At 29.4% G+C, this 23861-nt stretch overlaps 1 protein-coding gene across 6 annotated transcripts in view; it reads right to left on the bottom strand.

Annotated features, from left to right (window-relative positions):
• LOC130664063 (FH1/FH2 domain-containing protein 3) overlaps positions 1-23861 on the bottom strand; it is a 179971-nt gene that overhangs the window by 3879 nt on the left and 152231 nt on the right. For 2 of the 6 annotated variants that reach the window (XR_008989292.1, XR_008989295.1), the window contains 13 exons: positions 20896-21409; positions 20416-20813; positions 19841-20228; positions 18031-18733; positions 12164-12322; positions 11378-11560; positions 10442-10561; positions 10067-10201; positions 8626-8768; positions 7535-7802; positions 7162-7285; positions 6356-6523; positions 3933-4071 (listed from right to left, as the gene is read on the bottom strand). Coding sequence is in view for 3 of the 6 variants with exons in the window: in XM_057463749.1 (XP_057319732.1) it covers positions 6356-6523; positions 7162-7285; positions 7535-7802; positions 8626-8768; positions 10067-10201; positions 10442-10561; positions 11378-11560; positions 12164-12322; positions 18031-18733; positions 19841-20228; positions 20416-20813; positions 20896-21409 (3303 nt within the window). In the remaining 3 variants the exon portion in view is untranslated. Of the gene's footprint in view, positions 1-3932; positions 4072-6355; positions 6524-7161; positions 7286-7534; positions 7803-8625; positions 8769-10066; positions 10202-10441; positions 10562-11377; positions 11561-12163; positions 12325-18029; positions 18734-19840; positions 20229-20415; positions 20814-20895; positions 21410-23861 lie in introns of all 6 variants that reach the window. The other 4 variants (XM_057463749.1, XM_057463777.1, XR_008989293.1 and 1 more) reach the window with 3 other exon arrangements.

Below are 23861 nucleotides of genomic sequence, written 5' to 3'. Positions count from 1 at the left end.
TAAATTTTCATGTTTAAAACCTTCTTAACTCATCCCACCTTAATTTTCTCCATAATACTCTCAGCGCCCTCGTAAACTCCCTATATATATTTAAGATAAAAAATAATTATGTAAATTAAACCCTAATTATTTCGCGTAACAGCTTCTGTAAAGGATTTAATTAATTATAAAATACAGATTAAAAAAAAAAAGCAAATTTAATTATCTTATTATACAAAATTGTAATGACAATAGAATAGTGGATTTTAATTAACGAAAAACATAATTTTCCGATTGAATTAAACCGGAATTTAGATTGATTACGCGGCTCGGGTAATTTACGTTGTTGCGAACACATAAATTAGAGTAAGTAGTTTTTTTGTTTAAACGCGTGTATGTTTACATTTAATTGGACTAATGATACAACAATCGGTAGATTATGGACGTGTGTATGTGCACTCTGAGTTGTTACATTAGTTAGGGTCGGTACTATGTAACAAGGTAAACCAAACCATTTAACTATTCTCTCAAATCGTACATGTTAATCCGATTGACGTTGTGACAATGCTCAGTCCTATCTCTCTTGCTGGCTCTTTACTATTCTATTCTCTCTGTGGGTTACTGGATATTAATCGTCGAGGAAAATAGAGAATGGAGATTATACTTGTACATATAGATATATATATATAGAGAGAGAGATATGTATATGTGTAATGTAATCATGAATAGGAATATAATGAATAGTGTGTAGAGAAATAGTGATAACAAGACAGATAACAAAATCGATAAGTTATTTTATGTATATCTTTAGTTATGTAATTAATGTCAAATATAAATTATATATATAGGGGACGGTAAAATGGGGTACGAGGGGCAAAATTTTATAAAAAAATTTTGATTATTTTAAAAATATTTTAAAATCTCTTTTGTAAATACAATTGAGTAGTATTTTGAATTTTTTTTGTTAAACTTTTTGAAAAATCGAGTGTCAGTCGAAAAATCTCAATGACGTTTTATGATAAAAACTAATAAAAATTTTTTACTTGGCATCCAAGAATTTCGTGAAATGTAATTTTTCTTTAACAGACGTTACTTTTTTCTCTCTCACACCCAAGTGGGTGATCGGTATTATCTTTGTTGCACTCATGCAGTAATCAAGAACTTTGACTGAGCTTTTCTCTTAAACGAACGAATATTAATATAATAATAATATCAAAAAATTAAAGCGCACCGCTAGATTAGACATTAGTGCATCAATGTGCAGTCTTTAGTTTGTATTTAGAGATTTTGTTTCTGAAAAAAATTCAGCCGGAAATATCTGATAGTGCCTGTTAAGTAAATTACTTAAGAAAATTTAATTTAATGTAATATATTTGATTTTTAGAAATTGTTTTTTTCACTTTTTTTAGGGGTACTCCAGTTTGTCCGAAAAATTGAAAAATGTTTTTATTAACGGCAGCTGAAAATTTTTTTTATTCACTTTGAATATCATAAAGAATAAGATTTAAATTTGTCTCCCCCCTTCTCTATATTCATATCAATATTTAATGATGTAATTTTATAGAAAAATTATTATTTGTGAGACAGATGTTGAAAATAATTTAGCAAACAGAAAAAAAGGATTTCTTGGTGCAAGAAATTTTTCCTCGCCTCAAAAAATTTTTGTTTTCAATTTACAGTGTAAACATTTTATCGAGGCAAGTACAAATTTTTACGCCAAGAAATCTGTTTTGTTTTTTTTTTTTTGTAATTACGTGAAAAAAAATTTAAATATAAAAAGTGTCAGAAAAAATTTTTATGAGTGAAATTCAAAATTTGAGACACTTAAGAACTTTATGTTAAATTTTTTTGTTCCTTAGATTTAAGAACTATTATTGAACGCGATAATAAAAAACTAATCATTTATATTTTTTCATCGCTCATGAAAAAAATGAAAATGTAAAATTGGAAATTTTTAAAACGAATTTAAAGTTATTATAGCTTACATCAAAATCAAAATATCATTATTAATTTATTCAAAATGTGTGTAGAGAAAAGTAAATAAATGATTTATTTTGTTTTTTAAATTTTAAATGTTTCAAAAAAATTCAGCTCGAGATTCTGAATTGTATAAAATATTGTATGTGGTTATTATTTTGTGTATGAAATAAATATAAATGAAACAATACCTTTAGGGAGAGATGCCGCTCATTTCGATAATTAATAAATAATTATAATTATTATTTTATTAATTACAAGTCGTGTAAATACCAAAATTTAAAAATTAAAATAATGAAATATTGAATGTTACGAGCGCGTTTAATTTAAAAAAATTTTTTTTTCATTATTCACGAAACAAAGAATCGCGAATCCTTTGTTAGAGATTTAAATTGTAAAAATAAACATGTTTATATAATCTTTTATTTTATTTTTCATTTCCATTGATGGGCACTAGCACTGTGTAGTCTCTCTTGCGTTATGTAAGCAAATAAATGAAATTTTTTTAGGATAAACTAAAAAAATATTAAATACTAAAGCCGTGTTGTTATTAATTAATGTATCCGTTAAACAAAACTTCACTCATATTCACCTCGAAATTTTTTTTTTCTTTCCAGTACAAGAGATTAAAACATTATTTCAAAATCGTACTCACAAAAAATAATTACTAACATTATCTCGAGAAAAAATATTTTTAAATATAAATTCAGTAGATAGTATAGAAAATATATAGTAGAAAAATTTTTCTATCATTTTATCTCGCTTAGCGAATGAAGGCCGCGAATATTATTATTTTCATTACGCAGCATACAAAAGGATCCGATAAGTTTTGAATTTCAAAGCAAAATCTAAATGTCAAATTTGTTCCTAAATTTTATAGCAAAAAAAAAATTGTGACAACTCTCCCATTTTTGTTTTACGGAACGAAATAATATTACACCAAAAAAAAAAAAAAAATTATAATGAAAAATGCTTTTTTTTAAATCATGCAAAAAAAATCCACACGTGTTAAAAAAACAACCATTGAAAAAAAATTACTTACACTGAAACACAAAATAATTTTTTAAAAATTAATATTTTCTCAGTAAATCAATTAACAATAATTATATATTTAATTGGAAAAATAATTTTCTCAACAAAAGAAAATTTAAATTTATTTAGACAATTAAAAAAATTAGAATTTATTTTTATTAAAAAATTTTTTAATTTTGAACTCAAAAATTCATTAAATTAAAAAATTTGAATAGCATACACTGTAAAAAATTTGCGGAGTAAATGCAAAGTGGATGATGATTCTGAAATTGACAGACGATCAAAACTTTTTGGATTTTTATTAAATGAAATTAATGACAAAAAAAAAAAAAAACTGAAAGTATGCACATTTAGAAAATTCAAAAAACTATAGGTGCAATTTTTTCAAATTTTTTTTTTTCATAATTTATCTTGAGAAAATAAAACGAAAAATTATTAGACGTCGGCTAACTTCAGTATCATAGCGGATGACTATTTATTTATTTAATCCTCTCAAAGTGAAATTTACTTCAAAGGGGAATCGGATTGAATTCGGATTTAAATAAAATCCAATTCACTCAGAAATCACTCCACTAAAAAAATTAACTCCTTATTTACTCTACATGCAGATCGATTTTTTTTAAACTCCGAATTCACTCCCAATTGTTAATGATTCTGAAGTTAGAAGACAATTAGAAATTTTCGGATTTTTTTTAACAAATCAATTAAAATAGGAAAAAAAAATACACGTATAGAAAATTAAAAAATCTATAGGTGAAATTTTTTAAAATATTTGTTTTTTTTATAATCCATAGTTTCTAAACAAATCCAAAAATTATTAGACGTTTACTAACTCCACTATCATAATTTTTTCCAGTGTAATTTCCTATAAAGCGAAAATATAATTTTTCTGAATGTTATTTTTTATCTCAGTGTTTAAAAAATGATTATAAAAACCAGCGAACCTTTTATTAATAATAATTATTATTTTCGTTGTTGTGAAAATATAAAACAGTAGATATACTAAATACATATATCGCGTGTTTCTTTAGGGTCGGTACCCCATTGACGTAGTGTTGTTCTCGCGGGTGCGTGATCGTTTCACTGTTGAGAAAGAAATATAATTGTTTATAAGCAAAGTACATGTACCCATTAATATATAAATAATTAATAATTAAAAAAAAAAATTAATCAGGACCATCACCACACCCCTTAGTATTTTTCATACAACCGTTGGTACAGTTTTTAAACTATATAATATTCTTATAGACCATTACCATCACACTAATGGGCAATTTATTAAGTAAATTAGTACTTAGATTAGATATTAAATAGTAATAATAATTATAATAATTATAAGAGAAATGTGTCTTTGATAATTAAAATAAATAACTTGTAATGGAGAAGAGTTTGAATAGGAGCCATTAAAATTAAATTGTCAATTAAAAGCTCGGGTCGTGAGGGTAGTAATTGACCATTATCGCAAGTATTTAAGTATCAAGAAACTTTTTAGTCTATTGTATATTGAAATTGTTGAAAACTTTTCGGACTTTAATGTTGATGTCGACTAGTGTAAATTTGCGAGGATCAAAATCTCTTGCCGCGACTTTACTCTCCCCATTTAATTTTGTTCTAATAAATGGGACAATTTTTACGGATTACACAATTACGGTTACGGCCTTTGTAAGTTGACGTGACGAGGGACAATTAATCACGGGTTAAAAGCTTCGGGTTCAAGCTCTACCGTCGATATGACGGGTTTGAGCTTTTAACTTTTTGGTAAATTTATATAGAGTATGGGGTAGATGAAATATATATATATATATATAATAATTTCAACAACTATTAACGAGATCGGAAGTACGTCAGGTTGACTGACCGACGTTTATCGTTTGAAGTAAAGTGAAAGTAAAATGAATATTACGAAAATATATAGAGAACATAAAAGCTAAGTTGGGTTGCCGGTAACCACGCGGGGGTTTTTTTCAAGAGGGTGCCCCGTCGTTTGGTAACGACTGTGTATTCGTTGGGTAAAATCAATTTCCGTAAGCGATCAAGTTGAACGAGTAGAGGTTGCTGTTCTATATAGAGAGACTCATGTTCGCTTCGTGTATCTCATGTGGGTTTTATATGTACGTACGTACGAACGAGTGAACGTATATTGTATTGGAGGTAAACTATATCTATAGAGATGTATAGAAAATGTATGAGAAGGAGTGAGTAAACGTTGATACGAACGAATAAAGGTAGTCGCGCGGCAAGGCGTAAATCGCGTAAATCGTTGCGCCTAAATTGCTCTTATCGATTTTCAAGAGAACAACCGATTTAACCAGTTCATTTCTATACTTATATTTGTATATGTATATGTGTAAATTGGGAATTTCTAAATCACACATTCGATTCCTCCAATACGTGAACAAATATCGTCTATATATATACAGTCAACTACCCGTCAAATGCCTGGTCTAGGTGATGGAGGGGAAACTTTTCTTAGAAATTCAGTCTCCCCTCGACCCTGCGTTTAGTTTTGTCCTCGGCTGTTTTATTATGGTTCTGTAATTAGCCGACGAAAAATTCATTTGCGATGCAGTGAAAGTATGAATACTAATTTGCTGGGTATTTTAACAAAATAAATATTTAAGTCTTTGAGTGACTTCTGATATTTTCCCTTAGAAATTAAACTCTGAGTTGACACCCTAAAATTAATCGATGGCTCTGTTTGAAATATGGAAATTTTAACGAGTTAATATTAATGTTTTAAGGTCGCGTGAGCAGACAACGCATTTTCAATTTAATGTTTTTAAATTTGAAACGTCTATTAAATAGCTCTAGTTTTTATTTGTAATTCATAGATTTATTTTTGTATCAACGAAATTCCATCGGAAAAATGATGATAAAAAAAAAACTAAATCAGATATTTTTGTGATATTTAATTTAACAATTATCGAATATTTAAAAAATTTAAATATTCAAAGGTGACTTGTAAATTTTAAAAATAATTTTTAAACTAATATATATTTATCCATAAATATAAAAAGTCAATATTTTTATTTTTATATAGAATTTCTCATATTTCTCATAATTTACCCATTCACGTGAATAAATATTTGTTTATTTTTTTTTTTAAAAAGAAAGAAATGAAATTGAGGGTAGAATAACGTAGGGTGCGAATAAGGTGCAATTTTATAAATTTATCACAACGGTTTGTGACTTCCACCGCATTGCTCTTTATAAAAATCTATATATAAATATATAAAACTTATAAAGAGGAATAAAATAATTTATATCAATAAAATATACCATAATAAATATTACTCTAAAAGTATAACTCAAGTAATGATATTTAATCGCAATGGAGTCACGTGCAGGGTGCAGGGATCGCACTTACAAGACTTACGATCGGCGTTTCGCGTCCTCTTGCGTTCCCGCGGTGTCGTCCGCGTAGATGGACACTTGGTCGCGGTCTTCACCAATGACTCGAGCAGCTCGTCGTCGCCGTCCGTTACGTTTCCGTTGGTCGTTTCGTCTCTCAGGATAGGGCCCAGTAGTGTGCGTCCTTTAACAAAAATAAAATACCCAGTGTTTAAAAAATATAAATCGTTACTTTATAAATGAAATTTTTACAGACATCGGACTCCCGATGATTGAAATTTTATAAATAAAAAAAATATGTATGGCCGTTTACAAAATACATTCGTACTTATGGGGGGAGGGGGGGGGGTCTAAGGAAACGTGACGTTCGCAGCTCATCAAATAATTTTGAAAATTTTTCTGTTTTTTAAAATTTTATTTTTTTTTTTGTTACGATAAAAAATCATTTTTTCAAATTTTTAAATATATAAATATTTCTACTTATATATTTTTGTCATAATGGCTCAATAATTTGTTACATTTATTTATGTTTGCTCTTTTTGTCATTTTTTTTTTCGACGTTAGCGCTAACGTTGCGGTCCGTCACAATCAGTTCCTTATATATTTAATATCAAAGAAATATATTAAAGTTTTTTTTTGAAATATATAAATTTGTGTACTATTAATTAATATATATCATGTATGGGGGAGGGGGATCTATCATTTGTAACGCAATATTGATAAGGGCGGTCGCAGAAAATGTGACGGCTGACGAAGGGGAGGGGGTCTAAGAAGATAAAATTTTGCGTGACGTATTTTATTAACGGCCCCTAAAATACTTACCCTCTTTTCGTTGTCTTCGCCAAGGTAAAGTACCGTGAATACTTTCAACGTCTGAAATATCACTGCCAAGAAGTTGCCTCAGTTCGGCGTCAGCTCGATCTTCTTTCGTACGAAATTTACCCACCTGTAAATAAAAAAAAATTCAAGATATAAAAATATATATTTGCAAGTGAACTGTTGAGTAAAAGAATGAAAAAAATTTACGCGCAAGATCTAAGACAAAAAATATATCTAGGATTTGATTAAATCGAGTGTTGAAAGCTAGAGGGTTCAAAGTAAAGGGGTAAAATATCTATAGATATATTGATATATATGTGTGTGTATAGAAGACTTTGATATCCTGAATATAAATATTTAAAAAAAAAATACTTGCCTCAGTTATCATTTTACCCCGTGTCTTATTCCTCTCACGATGATTTGCTTTTTTTTCTAGCTGCTGTAGAACACGTTCGCGAGTTGTTCTGTATTCCAACGCGAATTCAGATACAATTCTGGAGAATTCATTGGGCTTTGTGTCTTGGACACGATGCAAGGGAATACCAAGCCAGAGAATAAATTTGTGAAACCTATTGATTATTCGCCGATGAACGATACTCAGTACTATAATTCTTTCCGCACAATCGGCTAAAAAGTCTGACATTCTGTTAACAAAGGAAATAATTCAAATAAAAAATATCTATATTTTAAGTGTATTGAGAAATAATATAACAATGTTTCAGTAAATAGTAAATAGTAATAAATTGTGTAATAGAAGACGGTATTGGGAAGGTAAAGGCGAAGGCAAAAGAAGAATGAAGGGAGAAGAGAGGCGGGAAGGGGGAGGGAAGGTATGACGTATCAAAGGGGCAAAGTGATAAAGAAACAACGGAGAGTTTGAGTAATTTAAAAAGAAATGGTGAAAAAAATATAAAAAAATAAAAAGAAAATGACGAAAAGAAAACGAGTAAAGCTTCAAGTAATTAATGGTGAGTCACTTGGGCTTTTGCCAACTTACTGGAGGGGAAAATCGGGCAAAATTTATTGGGCCTGCTCACACAGGGGACAACTCGTATCCTCGACAATTTACAGGATTTTTGGTTCTTAGATAAAAATTACTCAAGATTACAACTAATTCTTGTCTCAAAGATACCGTTTTTTTTTTTTTTTTTTTTTTAATAGTTGATAAAAATAGTTATTAAATTTATGTCCTGATAAATTTAAGCTTTTGATGGTCAATAAAAATTTAAAAATATTTTTCTACCGCAGTGACTCAGAATTATTTTTAGTGACGAAATAATGAAATGAATATTTTAACTGAAGACTAGCAGCGTTGAAATTATTTTTTTTTATGTCAACAGGAAAATTTAAGCTGAAGTTACAGTTATCAGAAGGCGGGTAATGGAATTGACGGTGTCTAATTTCAATAAAATAGTAATTTATTTATTTATAGTAAATATAATATAAATATTTTATTAGGATTCTTACTTTACTTTCATCATTGTTGAGCCATCGTGCTTGGCAATAAGCTTCAGATGGTCCCAAGAGGCTTTGCATTCACTCTCAAGCTTGCTGATATTTGACGCCAACTCGTCAAAATCAATCTTCGACGCTCGGGTTACTGCTCCGATCTGACGAATGAAATTCAAAGGAAAAAAAATTTTAAATATTGAGCGATAAAATGAGGAGGTAAGAAAAAGAAAAGACCATTCGGGATCCACAATCGAAGTAGATTTCTCGTAATTTCTTTATTTTAAAGTTTCAAGATAAAATTGAATTAAAAAATAAATTTTTTTGACATTTTAAATGAATTTCAAGTCGAAAACCGTCAGAAATAAACTAATTTTAAAATTTAAATTCCCATCTTTTTCTAAATACTCAACCGATTTTTTTAATTTTTGAATCTGATCAAGATAATTGTCTAAAAAACAAGTATATAAAATTTCATAATCATCCGTAAGAAACTTTAAAAAATATAATAATGACATTTTTACCATAACACAAAAATCAATCATGTAACTTTGAACCTTTATTAAAATTCGATCAATTATCGTAATATAAACAATAAAAAAAGAAAAATATACTTTATTTTATCAGCTATGACATTCTCTTTACCCAATAAAGCTCCATGTTTCCGTTAAAAAGTTATTTAAGAAAAACCCGGCGGAAGTAGCGTTTTTCGTTGATTTGAAAATTTCAAATCGCCACCATTTCGAAAATAATTCACCGATTTTGCTCATCTTTGAACATAACCGAGCTAATCATTCATAGAAAAAATGTGTCAAGTTTCATTAAGATCCGTTCAGAATTGTAGGCGGTATCGTTGCAATTAGACGCGTTATATTACATATATATACATACATTTATAAACTTTTGAACCAGTGGAATTTTTGGAACCTACTCAACGAATTGCAATAGACTATGGCGAAATTCTTTGGAAATTCAACCATGAGGACAAATGCAATCGATAGATTTCTATAAAATCTACATTGTAAAAAAATTTCGGAGTGATCGCGGATTAAATCCAGAGTGAAGGCGGAGCGGATGACTGTTTATTTATTTAATCCTTCTGGAGTGAAATTTACTCCAAAAAAGAGTTTATTTTATCATTGAGACTTCGAATCGGAGTAAATGTGGATAAAATCCAGACCACTTCGAAATCACTCCGATGAAAAGACAAACTCTGTATTTACTCCGTATGCGAAGTGATTTTTTTTTAAAAACTCCGAAACTCCGAGTGAATTCGAATTTCATCCGAAATATAATCCGCGATCACTTCGAATACACTCCCGACTTTTTACAGTGTACTAAAAAATTAATATGTAAATGATAAAATAAATAAATTGAAATTGATAATGAAAATTTCTGACATCATTTTTAAGAAACAAATAATTTTATTTTAGATTTTTTTTGTAAAATGAAGACTCACTTCAGAGTAAAGATCCGTTGAATCAGGAAACTTCTCCATCACCATATGACAAAGGTGGTGGAGCAAAGAGTGCTTGTGTACGGTGTCCTTGACTTCAGGTACTTTGGTGAGATATTCCAGTTGAAAGCCCTTCACCTGCAAAAAGAATGGGTAAAAGAAAGAGGATAAAATTCTATAAAAAAATAACAGGGTGAAAATAATGAAAAAGAGAGAGACAGAGGAGTTGGGAGGGAGAGAGGTGGGAGTAAAGAAGAATGTGATGAGTGAGGTCGAATATGAGAGTTGGCCCGAAGCCCGAGATATGAACTTTTCAATAGATACACTCGAGGATCCGTTATATTAAACGGATATCATTTGGCTGATACAATAGCTCACCTCATTTCCGTTCAGGAATATCCCGATTGATAGCAGTGTGCTGAGAATACCACGGAACGTTTTATTCATCCGCAACGTCTCCATGCCTTGCTTAAGATCCATCAGTGGGTCTGCTATTTCCTAGATCAGAAAATACATTTTTTTTTTTTCGTTTTTAAAATCATTTTCGCGGGTGGAAAAGTTCATTATTACGGAAAATTGTTTTTCTAAGGAAACATTTTTTGCTTTATATCGAAAGTTAATTTCACGACTGAAATATTAATTTTCATGCTGTAAAAATTTTCTTTCCTATTGAAAATGATTTTTTTGCCAGTGAAATTTATTTTTCTCATTAGAAAAACAATTTTTCATTTAAAAATAAATATTCACACTGAAAAATTTATGATTTCATTTAAATTTAATATTTTGAAGTATGAATATTATTATTTTCTCATGAAAATTCAAATTTTTTTTCGGAAAATCGTTTGTGATCACGAAAATTAGTTTTACATTCATAAAGAAAAACTCGACCTGTAATTTTCTAAATTGAAACTTAACAAAAAAATAAAATTTTCTTTAAAAAATTTTTTTGCCAGCATTGAAAATAAAAAAATCCATCTAGAAAAATATATTTACCCAAATAAAATAAATTTCCACATTTAAAAAATTCGGTTTTAATCTAAAAGTTAATATTTCCTCGTATTTACTTATTATTAAAAACGAAAATTGGTGTGCGCCCTCTATACTCCATAAGTAAACAGCCGAGAAATTAATAAATAAGTATTAAAACCCGTATAAATATATATTTTGCAGGTCTAGATATAGATATATAAGACGTCAGATGTAAGATGTATATAAATGTGTACATAAGACGACTTCTTAGTTGATTTGACTACTACTACTTTTTCTTTTTCTTCTTCTTCTTCTTCTAGTCGAAGTTTAAGTTCGATTGCTTACCTTCTCGGAGTTCTCAAAGTCGAGTTTGAAAGCCCAAAGCTTCAATCTTGCTGGTAACTCTGATATCGAGGCAAGAGTAAGTAGAAACTGTTCTGCTGAACCAAGAGGTAGATCCGGACTAGCGGCCTGCGCTTCTTGGATTCTAGATCTTTCCTCTTCGGTTGGCAGCATCGTTAGAAGTTTCTACAATAATACGTGGTGTTACAGTTATCACTTATCTCTTTTGAATAATTTAAATAAATATATATATAATACTAACTATATATATTAATACAATAGACAATAGATATAAACTTTAATTAAAATTCATAATTTATTCATCTCGAAAATAAAAAAAATAAACATTTTTTTAAAAATTAATTAACGTAAAGTAAAATTATTTAGTAGGCTTTAGTTTTTTTTACTAAACTTTTATTCTGTAGACAAAATATAATTTTTAATGAATTCGCAAACTTTTTTTTTGACATTATGCGCATATGTGAGTTGACGGACAATGAACAAAAAGTCTTTTTTTAATAATTCGACAGCTGGGAAACTTGTAGTAAATTATTATAAGTTTTTAAAATTAATTAAAATTCATTTATAAAATGAGTTTTTTTAAAACCTACGTCAAAATAACTTTGTTATAAATTTATTGTATACTAAAACAAAGTCTATAGAAATAACGGCGACGGCGTTGAACTGTTAAATTTTGTTTACTCCATTTACTCATTTATTTCAAGGATAATTATGATTAAAAAATGATAATAAATATATACGTTAATTGATTTATTTAATTAAACTCACCTCGATGCCTTCGCGATTCATAATAGTAGCGTCCATTTTTAAAATAGCTGTTTTAATAGATCGTGGTGGTGGTAATTTAGTCATGCCAATATTTATAGCATTCGATCTTTTGTGATCGAGAACAATAATCTCCTTGTTTTTGTTCATCTCCTGTTGTTTCTACATTTACACCAAAATAAAAAACATTCAAGTCACTACGTTACTACACAGCTTGCAATAAATTTAATTACTTATAACTTAATAATGATAATAATTAATAATGATGACAATTATAATTACAATTATAAATAAATAAATAATAATAATACTATAATTTTTAAATAAAAATAAATTAAGTTAATTAGCATCATTCTTTTATCTACAAACCACATGCATTAATTTACATACATTTATAAATTTAAATATATATGCAATTTAGAATGAAATATTTATAGGAGGATTGGGCAAAATGGATATACAAAAATTTTAGGAAATTTTTTTTTTTTTCTAAAACATTTTCGAAGAATAAGTTAAAGGTTCGTCAAAAATAATGGGGACAATGGCCATGATAAAAATCATCGTCAAAATATTTATCACTGAAATATGATAAAAAATCACCGAATTCAATGGCATGTATAATAGGGTGGTTGTTAAAAAAAATTTTTCTCAGACGTTATTAAAAGCTTCGGTTCAGTGAAAAAATAAGTGGGGAATTTGATATTTTCTTTTTACGTAAAAAGAACACGTGTCTCAGGACGATCAAAGTTCATTTTTCGATACAATCGCGTTTTTTTCAAATATCTCATGAAATATGCAGATTAAAAGAAAAAATCATAGAAACAAGTTTGTAGGAAATTAAATTCTTGACAAAAAAGGTCATATTCATTTTTTTTATAAAATGTGTATTTATGAAGATATTTAAAAAAACTTTTTTTAGAGCTTAAGAATTAAGCGTTTTAAGGATTACAAATGTTGAAAATAACATTTGTCGAAGTATATAGAAACTATAACAAGCATTAATGATTGATATGTTACGAGTTACGAAGTTGTCTATATTTAAGAAAAAAACGTTATTTTTAACATTCGTAATCCTTAAGATGCTCAATTGATAAGATCTAAAAAAGTTTTTTTAAAATATCTTCGTAAATACACATTTTATAAAAAAAATGAACATGACCTTTTTTGTCAAGACTTTAACTTCCTACAAAATTGTTTCTATGATTTTTTTCTTCAATCTGCATATTTCATAAGATATTTTTAAAAAACTGCGATTGTATCGAAAAATGAACTTTGATCGTCCTGAGGCACGTGTTCTTTTTACTTGAAAAGAAAAAACAAAATTCCCCACGTATTTTTTCACTAAAAAGAAGCTTTTTATGGGCGCCTGAGAAAACAATTTTTAACGACCACCCTAAGGTATAAACAGAAATATTTATTATTACCAAGAGATTTTAATCTAGACCAAAAACTCAAAACCGCCCAAGATTTATTTTTGCAAAATGTTTTTTAAACTTCATTTCAAATTATATTTCTTATTCAAATGTACAAGTTTATTATACTTACAAATTTTATAACAAATCTCAAAAAGTAAATTTTTTAATTTTTTGAAGACTACTCCATTTTACCCGAAAATTTAAAACTAAATTTTTTTCTTATTCAAAATTTTTTATAATATTTTCATAGAAGCAAAAAAAAAGTTTTAGTTTATTAAGGATAAAGTCAACTTTTTTCTCAACTTTCTTATTTGACTCAACCACCCCTACATTATTTTAGAAAAAAAAAAAAAATGGGTAAAAGTATCGAGTGATGAAATCGTTGAATATCGTTAATGTACATAAAAATAATAAAAAAAAAATGATTTGTTATTTGCATATGTCATTGACGTAAACTATTCGCAAATATAGCCGATAAAATAGTATATCAAAGTATCACAAATTTGAACTCGAGTATTTTTATAAATATTTATTTCAATCTGTTAAATTGACATAGCCGCAACGCCAAGAGGAAAAAAAAAATATATATATATAGACATATATATATGTATATAAATATACAAATGTCAAGCGGAGAGTTTTTTTCTATTTTTTTTGTTATATTTTTTTAGGAAAAATGAAACGTGCAAATAAATTGTGTGGCATGTGCGTCATACGGAAAGGAAAAGCACTAGGACATATATATTTATTTGTGCGATAAAAAAAAATCTAAACAAAAATAATGATAATAAAAGTAATAAAAGTAATAACAGTAGAGCATGAAGGACCAGTCGGGGTGAAAGAAAACCAAGTTGAGAAATTAAGACTCACCTCCTGTTGTCAACCAGCATGCCATTTTTGTTTGTGTAAGAGCACCAACATTATTGCAAAGAATACAAGAAATAGATTAGATTTTTTTTTATTTTTTATTAATATTATTATTGCCTTTAAATCCCATCACCATTATTATTTTATTTTAGCTATAGATATCAACAAAGCTACAGTCTGGTCGCGTTATGAAGCCGCTTAAAGGGATGTAGGGGAATGTAATTTTAAGAATTCTTGTACCCTTTCTGCTCAGCAGACTGCCGTAACTTACACCCCCTACTTTATAAGTGCGTGAGTGTGTACATGATTATTTTCATAGTCATGGTGGGGAAATATCTTCAATAGAAATATGTCGACGGACTCATAATGCGACTAGACTGTATTTAAATCACACTATTATGTTCAAAATTATAAGTTATTTATTTTATTTATATTTTAATATATTTATAGGGGTGTGCAGATCATGTTTGAATTAAATCGAATGAAACTTTTTGAATTAGTCGTAACTTTTTGAATTATTTGTAACTTTTCAAGTTACTGGATTCGAATCGAGAAAATTCTGATCAGTTTTTAAATATTAAATTTTTATGTAATGGAGAGCTTAATTTTTAATGTAACACAAAATAATTTTTTCGTAGATTCGTGTCTGAGCTCTATGTATCATTTTTAAAAATATACTTGTGTTATGCTTTGTTTTTAATAAAAACTCGTGGTTCATGAGTGAGTAGTGATTTATTTCGGAAATGATGTCAGTGTTAAGTTTGTGTTAATAATTTATGTCAGTGTAATTTGTTGTTAGTAATTATTTGATGGTGTCAACTACGTTTCTAACGTTAAGTCCAATGAAGTCATCGAAAAGAAGCATAATGTGAGTTTTTTAATTTTTTTATTCAAAAATTGTTTATCATATTTAAAAAATTAAGCGATTATTTATGACTTTAAATTATATATTTAACTTATTATTTTTAATTATATATTTCATTTACGTCACAAATTTGAAAAAAAAAAAAAATTTGCTGCCAAAAGTTGTTTATATTTAAATAATAAATAATCCACTGTAATTATAAGTCCATTTGAATTGAATTTAAAAAAAAAAAACTCGTTTCCGAACAATTTTTAGCTTCGCAATATATATTTAAATAACATACATACATATTGTATTGTAAATAATTTTTAAATTAATAATTTATCAAAAGTACTGTTATAAATTTAACTAAAATCAATATTATCATTCCAGTTTAAATAAAGTCAATAAAAATAATCTTGTAAAATAAATTCTGATAAAATTTCTAACGATATAGGATTCAATCAATATTCTATTGTGTCTTTTATACCGGATTTAACAAAATATTTTAACCAGGGTTTAAAAATATTTTTTTTTTAACTTTAAAAATATTTTTCTTAAAAATTTAATAAAAAAATATTATTTATAGCAACTATTCAGGAGGTTCGAGCGAATCTAATGTAAAAAGAATTTTCCAACTTTAAGATTTGAAACTTAGTATATATATAAATAAGTACTTTATCTCTGTATTCTCAAAATTTGAATATGATCCACCGTCTAGTTTTTTAGAAAAAAAGATTCAAAAATGACGTTTTTAAAGTTCTTATACAAAGGCTCTTATGACGGACAAGCTTCCGTCATGACTTGTTCGATTTTTTTCATTATTAACCTCCCAAGTTTAAGAAATAATAAACCGGTGTCATAAACTTGAATATTTTTTGAATATGATAAGATTTTAATAATCTAGTGTTCCCGTTGTAGTTATTTAAATAATTCAAGTTAAACTTCATTTTTTAATCTCGTTCATCGACAGAGATACATATTATTGAGGGTTTGGCAACGTCCCGGAAGCAGCTGAGAGAAAAAACAAAGATAGAAATACATTAAAAAGAGAGACGAGATTAGAAATAAATTTTTCCCGCTTTAATTTGAATATCGATGTTTAAGAAGTTAGAACGCGTTGTTGCCGCATCTTTTTATAAAAACCATATGAGTCAAAAATAACCAAGTCGTTTCATTACTTTCTTCCATCAACTAAGTAATAATTATTAATATATGAATTCGCTATGTTGTTATTAATTAAAATAATGAATTTTTATAACTATTAGGAGAATTTAGCAAACAAAAAAATTCAAACACTACTTTGACTCACTAGTTTCGCTCAAACCTCCTTAAAAATGATGATACCAAAAATTCAGTACATGCAATACTTCAGTAACATTTTCAAAAAAAAAATAAAAAAGATAATTTACGTAGTACCGGTTTATGGAGTAAAGTGTGCATGAGTTGTTATAAAGACTATGAAACTTTAAAGAACTTCTACAGCAAGACTTTGTTTTTGTTTAAGATTGTCTTGATCAAACTGTCACGGCACCCCTCACGTTTCTTACTTCCCACCCACGTCCTGCACCAACATATCTTAATATAAACCATTTGTGTACTATACTGCGATCTAATGTCAGAACTTTCTGAACAGAGTCAGCGCTTATCATTGTGTCCATCAATGGACTATTATTTTCGCTTGATTTAAGCTGATTCCTGATAAATACGCAATTATTTTACGCTCGATATAAATTACTATAATAGCATTAATTGTTATTATTATCAAAACAAGAGAAATCATAACAATAATAATCGTGCAAAGAGAATTAAATGGGCTGTTTATAGCAGTAATTGGTTAATAGCCACCACAAACCTTCAAAATCACCCTTGTTAATTTTAAATCCCACTAAAGGGGCTAATTAAATGGAAAAAAAAAAATATCCACGTAATAATAATAATAACAATAATAATGGTAATAAAAAAGGTCTGTGTTCACTTATAAATGGACGTGTATGTAAATGCATGCAACCGACTATTCTCTCTCTGACGCAATTATAACCCCGAGTAATTAACGGTACCAACATATACCGTGAATCGTACTTATGAAACAGCTTGTCATAAAATAGGCGATAGCGTTAAGAGTTTGAGCTGTACGCAGAGTTGAAATTGGGTAAAAAAAAAATAAAAAAAAAAAATACAAACCAGGAAAAGGGAAATAGTTAAAAAAAAAAATTACTCGGCAATGAGAACAAAAAAAGTGACGCAGCGGAGGTAGTAAAAGCAAAAAAAAAATTTGTTTGCTCGCTCAACCTTACGAGATTCCGTAAAAGCAGTCGCACGCTACAATTACTATTCGTTGACGGATTCGTTAAAAATACATTTGAATCTGGGTATGAATGCGCTTTCGTGTTAAAAAAATATATACTTTTTTAAATAGTAATATTTTTAAAAAAAGTGCTTGTGATAATAATGATAATAATAATAAAATTTTTAATTACACTGCATGAAGGATATTTTTTTAATTATATTTCCAGATGTAAAACCAATCAGTTAACTAATTAATTCGTTAGTATTTGCACCTGTGCTTGCGCCAATTATTGGTTTCAAGGCATTTTATATATATATGAATAGGTATATAGAAGTAGTAAAATAAATAGTTGAAACTCATGTTTCACCTGATTCAAATGAATTAAAAGCTCTAATTACAACATCAATTTAAAAATATTATCGACTTATTTATAAATAAAATAAAATTTTTTTACCTTTGTGATGAGATCCTTGGCGCGGCTTTCAAAGAGATGTTCAAGTTTCTGGGTGTCAATGGTAACGGGAATCAACTCATCCCATATCATAATGTTTTTATCAAGACGTGACAGAATGATGGGATCATCTCTAACTTCTTTCCAGAAAAGTTTTACGGTTTTTTTATTTTTTTTCGTAATAGCTGTTTGCGAGTGTGTTTTAATGCCGGTGGAATTATTGGTGATACTGGTAGAGTTGGTATTCGAATTGGTGTTGGAATCCATGGGACTGGATGTGGGTGATCGGTTGGATTTGAGGTTAACTCCGAAGAGCGGTGGTGGTCCATTGGGAAAGGGCGGTGGGAATTTACCCACGTTGTTGGCTGGCGGGGGTGGAGGAGGAGCACGTCCGATTCCATTCGATGAGTTTGTCGACGGAACCATTGGCGGCGGAGGTGGCGGAACACCGTTGCTTACGCTGACCGGCCCCAGCACGTCTATTTCGTCCTCGGAATTGAGATCGGTGAAGTCGAGATCACACAACGTTAAGGGTCGCTTCATCTGGTTTACCAACTCTTCCCAGTGCAATTCGTTTTCTGATTTCTTAACTTCGTTTATTTTTGGTAAGTTGTCGCCGGTTGGTGATTTTACAATGTCTGCTTTTGATTTTGATTTCGCCAATCCTTCTTTAGCTTTTGATATCAGTCCACTCATGTCACCTATTCTATAATTCATTAAAAAAATGTTTATTTTAATTATATTTCTCAATTATTCAATTAATTGTAATAATTCAGTCATACACTGAAACAAGTCGGGAGTGAATTCGGATTTTATTTAAATCTGAATTCACTTCCCGGAGTTTTTAAAAAAATCACTCCACATACGGAGTAAATACGGAGTTTATTTTTCAGCGGAGTGATTTCCGAGTGATCTGGATTTTATGTAAATCCACATTCACTTCGATTCGGAGTTTTAATATCGAAACTACCTTTAGAAGTAAATTTTACTCCGAGCCGGAGTTTCAACATTAAAATAAACTCTCCTTTAGAGTAAATTTTACTCCAAGGGGATTAAATAAATGTGCAGTCATCCGCTCCGCATTCACTCGGGATTTATTCCGTGTTTGCTCCGAAAATTGTTTACAGTCTATGCCACAACTTAATATATTTAAGTAAATATGCCAAATGATTTAAAAAGATTTTTTTAAACTGTACAAAAAGGTAGCGTAGATATCTTGGGGCAATATGGACCACGCAAAATTTATTTTAAAAAATTTCTAAATTTTAAAACCGGCATACAAATTTTACAAAATTTATTTATTATTATTTTTTATATAAAGTAAAAGACCTAGTACCCGATCAGGGAACTAGTACTCGATCACTCCATGTATTTATATATCTAAATTTAGTATATATAAATATACAAATACATGAGTGACCGGGTACTAGTTCCCTGATCAGGTACTGGGTCTTTTACCTTATATATTTTTCAAAAATGTATAATTCTAAAAAACTTGTAGCTAGCAATACAAAAAATTTTAATCTAGTAATTTAAAAATTTTTTCAACGGTGTTCATTTTGCCCCACATTAGGAATTTTTCATTTTCAATCTGAGCCACATTGACCCCTAATGTTTAAATATCAAAAGTTCTATTAATTATATAAAAACTCGAAGATTATTTGACTTGAAAAAGTTTCTATAAAATTATTTAAAACCGATGATTATTTGAAGAATAAACACGGATATAAAATTAAAATGAATTGTGAATGGGTATTTTGAAGGCACAGTTGTAATAAAGGCAACTGAAAGGTTAATTAATAAATAAAAATACCTCGAGACTTTATCCTCGACAGGGCTGCTGGGTATTAAATTCTGCGCAGCGAGTTTCTGTGTCAGATCCTTAACAGTACCCTCGCGTTTAATTTGTACAAGAACCCGACGATCCTCATCTTCATTGGTGGTGTGATTGAGCAGCTCGTTGCACTCGATACTACCAGTACTTTCATCCGGGTTTTTCCCGTACCATACTACCGGAGAAGGCGTTTGTGGCGGTAGTGGTTTCTTTTCCTCGGAATCAAGCTTGTTAGCGGCGTTCATCAAGGGTGTAAGATCCTTGCGGCTGTTTGCTCGTGGTACTTTATTGCTGGGGGAATCGTTGTTCCGGTCGTAAGCCGAGGAGCCGTTTGTGTATCGCAGACCATTCGATACGTACGCGGGAGCTGGTGTGTGTGAGCGACATAAAAATAAAAAAGCACGTCGTCAACGTTCAATAAAACGCTCGGCAAGTGCGCGATAAAAGATCCGCATTAAAAATAAAACTAGTATCAGTAAAAAATAAGGAAAGATAAAAAGCTAAATTAAAAAAAAAATAATAATAAATTGTAGCTGTTTAAATATTTTGCTCACCTTCAGAACCGTCCAGATTTCCAATAGATGCCCTCATATTTGCCGTAGCCTCCTGTTGCTCTCTAATGAAACTCCGTTGCCTCTCGGCTCTTTCACGTCTCCGTCTAAGTGCCGGTGTTACTCCAGCATCGTCTTTATTTTCTTTGTAACTACCGTTAAGCTGGACATCAAGCCCCTGTGAGCTCTGCGAACTACTCGATTCATCGTCATCGTCAACTGCCGTCGGTATCCCGGAATTGAATGTTCCATTAAGCGAATTCAACCCCAGCGAGTGATTTAGACGGGGACTTAAACGTGAATTTAAGGACATTGAGAGTGGCGAAGTGCCCGTTGAATGTCTCCGTGATTTACGTCGTTCATGTGAATCTACAAGAGATTTTCTGCTCCGCAGTGTCTTTCTATTTAATAAAATAAATAACAAAGATTTAGTTACTCTTAAACTCTTAAATAATTCGAGATACGGACAACAATAAATATTACCTGATGTTATCGTCGAGTTGTCGAATAGGCGAGCCACGATCGTTTCCGTCCTCGTGATGGAGAACAGCTTCGTAAATTTGAAACTGCCTTAAAAGATCGAGATCCGTCCCCTGCTTGGACATGTAACGTTGAATAATGCCCTCGATTCCCTGCTCCTCGAGACAGTCAACCTGGTCGTAATATGTGTCCTGGTCGGGTATCCCATTGAGGCACTTGTTAACGAGTGTCGTCGCGTAAATGAGTAGCTCCGTGTCTGCTGCGTCGTAGTCCTTGAGGAGTTTCATCACATTGGTCCAGGGTATCATGCCGCGCGAGGTATCCACTGATCTGACAGCTCTCACCAATAGAAGGCTGTTGGTTTCGACGTACTCCACAAAGACGAGGAGCAATTTGAGCGCTGTCTTAACCACCAGCCTAAATCTGCTAGCTATTAGGGTGTAAAGCCATTGTACTGTTTGACCATGCTCCATCACTCCATTCATTCCGTCAACGTACAGCATCACTTGACCCAATGCTGAAAATAATTATTATTAAATCACAATTACTATCATCGTCATCACACTAAAAATCGGGAGAGAATACTGATTTTATTTCAATTCGAAATCACTCCGTCACTCGGAGTTTCGGAGTTTTTTATGGACGGAGTGATGCGGATTTTATTTCAATCCGCATTCATTTTGGTCCGGAGTTTTAATACTTAAATATTAGGGTGTTTCAAAAAAAAAAAAAACATTTTTTTTTTTTTTTTGGTATCCAAAAATTGAAAGTATAAGTAAAAATAAAAATTTTGGTAGCATTTCGAGCTCTTAATAATGATATTAAGGTTTGCCTCAATCCATTTTTATATTTTCCATTTAAATAACACGGGAAAAAAAATTTTTTTTTTTTAGAATTTTCCAGCTCATAAACTAATCTACGGATTTTTATGCCCAACAGATGTTTTTGTAGGAAATTGAACGCTCTACAAAAAAAGTCTCTTATCATTTTTTGATAAATTCTATTGTTCAAAAGTTATTTAAGTTTCAAGTCAAATTTATAATAAATTTTGAGATTTTTTTACTTTTCCGGCGAAACTATCAGTCCTATCGAAAAATGTCACAGGAACTTTTTTGTAGATAGTTTTATTCTCTACAAATTATTATGAATAAAGTTTTTCGAAATTCTGCGTTGTTTTCAAGTTATTTCTATTTTAATGTCAAGCTCTTAAAAAAATAGATTTCTGATTAATTTTAAGAGCTCGACATTGAAATGACAATAAATTGAAAACAATGCGGAATTTCGAAAAATTTTATTCGTAATAATTTGTTAGGAATAAAATTACCTACAAAAAAATTCCTATGACATTTTGTCATAAGACTGATAGTTTCGCCAGAAAGTGAAAAGATCTCAAAATTTACCATAAATTTGACTTGAAACTTAAATAACTTTTGAACAGTGGGATTTATCAAAAAATGATAAGAGACTTTTTTTGTAGAGCGTTCAATTTCCTACAAAAACATTTGGTGTACATAAAAATCCGTTAATTAATTTATGAGCTGGAAAATTCTAAAAAAAAAAAAATTTTTTTTCCCGTGTTATTTAAATGGAAAATACAAAAATGGATTGAGGCAAACCTTAATGTTATTATTAAGAGCTCGGATTGGCACCAAAATTTTTATTTGCAGGTATACTTTCAATTTTTGAATACCAAAAAAAAATTTGTTTTTTCTGAAACACCCTATTAAATATATTTATATTTAATTAGAAACATATTTATTTAAATAAATAATTGATTCACATATTAATAATTAAACTTAAAATATTATGTTTTTAATTTATAAAATGTTTTAGTAACTCACTAAATTATAATTTCATATATGAATCGTTTATTTGAGAAACCCCATAAGTCAAGAAAACAAAATTTTTCAGGAAATACAAAAAACATTTTTTTGGAAAAACTTGACATTAAAATAATAAATAAATAATTGAATACAATAAAGTTAACGTCTCTGGAAAAGATTCCAACAAGAAACATTTAATTTTTTAACTGAAACTATGAAAAAAAATTATTTAAAGTTGATTGACTTATGGGGTTTCTCAACCAAACGGAAAAAAAAGTTATAAAATTATTGTTTTTTTAAATGTTTCCACTCAAATCATTTATTACACTGATAAAATGAAGTATTAAATATGTATTTGAACTTGGAAACTCAGAAATTACAAAAAATTATAATTAATTTAAACATATTAATTAGTCATATAACAGCCAATAATAAAACAACATTTGAAATTAATTTCCCAAAAAAGCGCTAATTTTAAATAAAAAAAAATAATAATGATTTCTGTAAAACTAAAACTGCATATGTTCATTTGAGTCATTGACTTATGGGGTTTCTCAATTAATTGAAATTGCTGTCACCCCGTTAATTTTTTTTTAAACGTTGATTTGATGCATATTTTGATTGATTTCTATGGAGGGGCATCCAAAGAACCCAAAAATGCAAAAAACCCAATTTCGTAAAAAACATGACTTATGGGGTTTCTCAAATAAACGATTCATATATAAAGCATAGTGAAAATATTAAATTATTGAATAGCTGTAGTGACATAGTTTTTATGGGAATATTTAATATTTCGGTACAATATGAAACGCTATCTCGTGGTATGGTTGATGTAAGTCATACGACAGTTTGTGACTCAGTGGAATTATATTTGTCAAATTTTTATCATCAGCTGCTTATAATTTGTGAAAACAATTTCGCGTTAACGTATGAAAAGGGAGCTCGTAATTATTTACGTACTTAATATAAATGTCAAAATATCAGACCTAAGCTCACTATATGTATTAGTAATTTTTTTTATAATTAACATTTTTCGAAATTCCCTTCGGAGTGAAATTCACTCCACGTTTACTCGGAAAATTTTTTACAATCCATCATTACTATCATTGTCAATTGCAACTAATTTAATGTAATTGATATAAATTA

Source organism: Microplitis mediator, chromosome 1 (assembly GCF_029852145.1).
Source record: "Microplitis mediator isolate UGA2020A chromosome 1, iyMicMedi2.1, whole genome shotgun sequence".
Classification (NCBI taxonomy): Eukaryota; Metazoa; Arthropoda; class Insecta; order Hymenoptera; family Braconidae; genus Microplitis; species Microplitis mediator.
The sequence above is the reverse complement of the archived record's forward strand: the minus strand, read 5'-3'. Positions and strand labels throughout refer to the sequence as shown.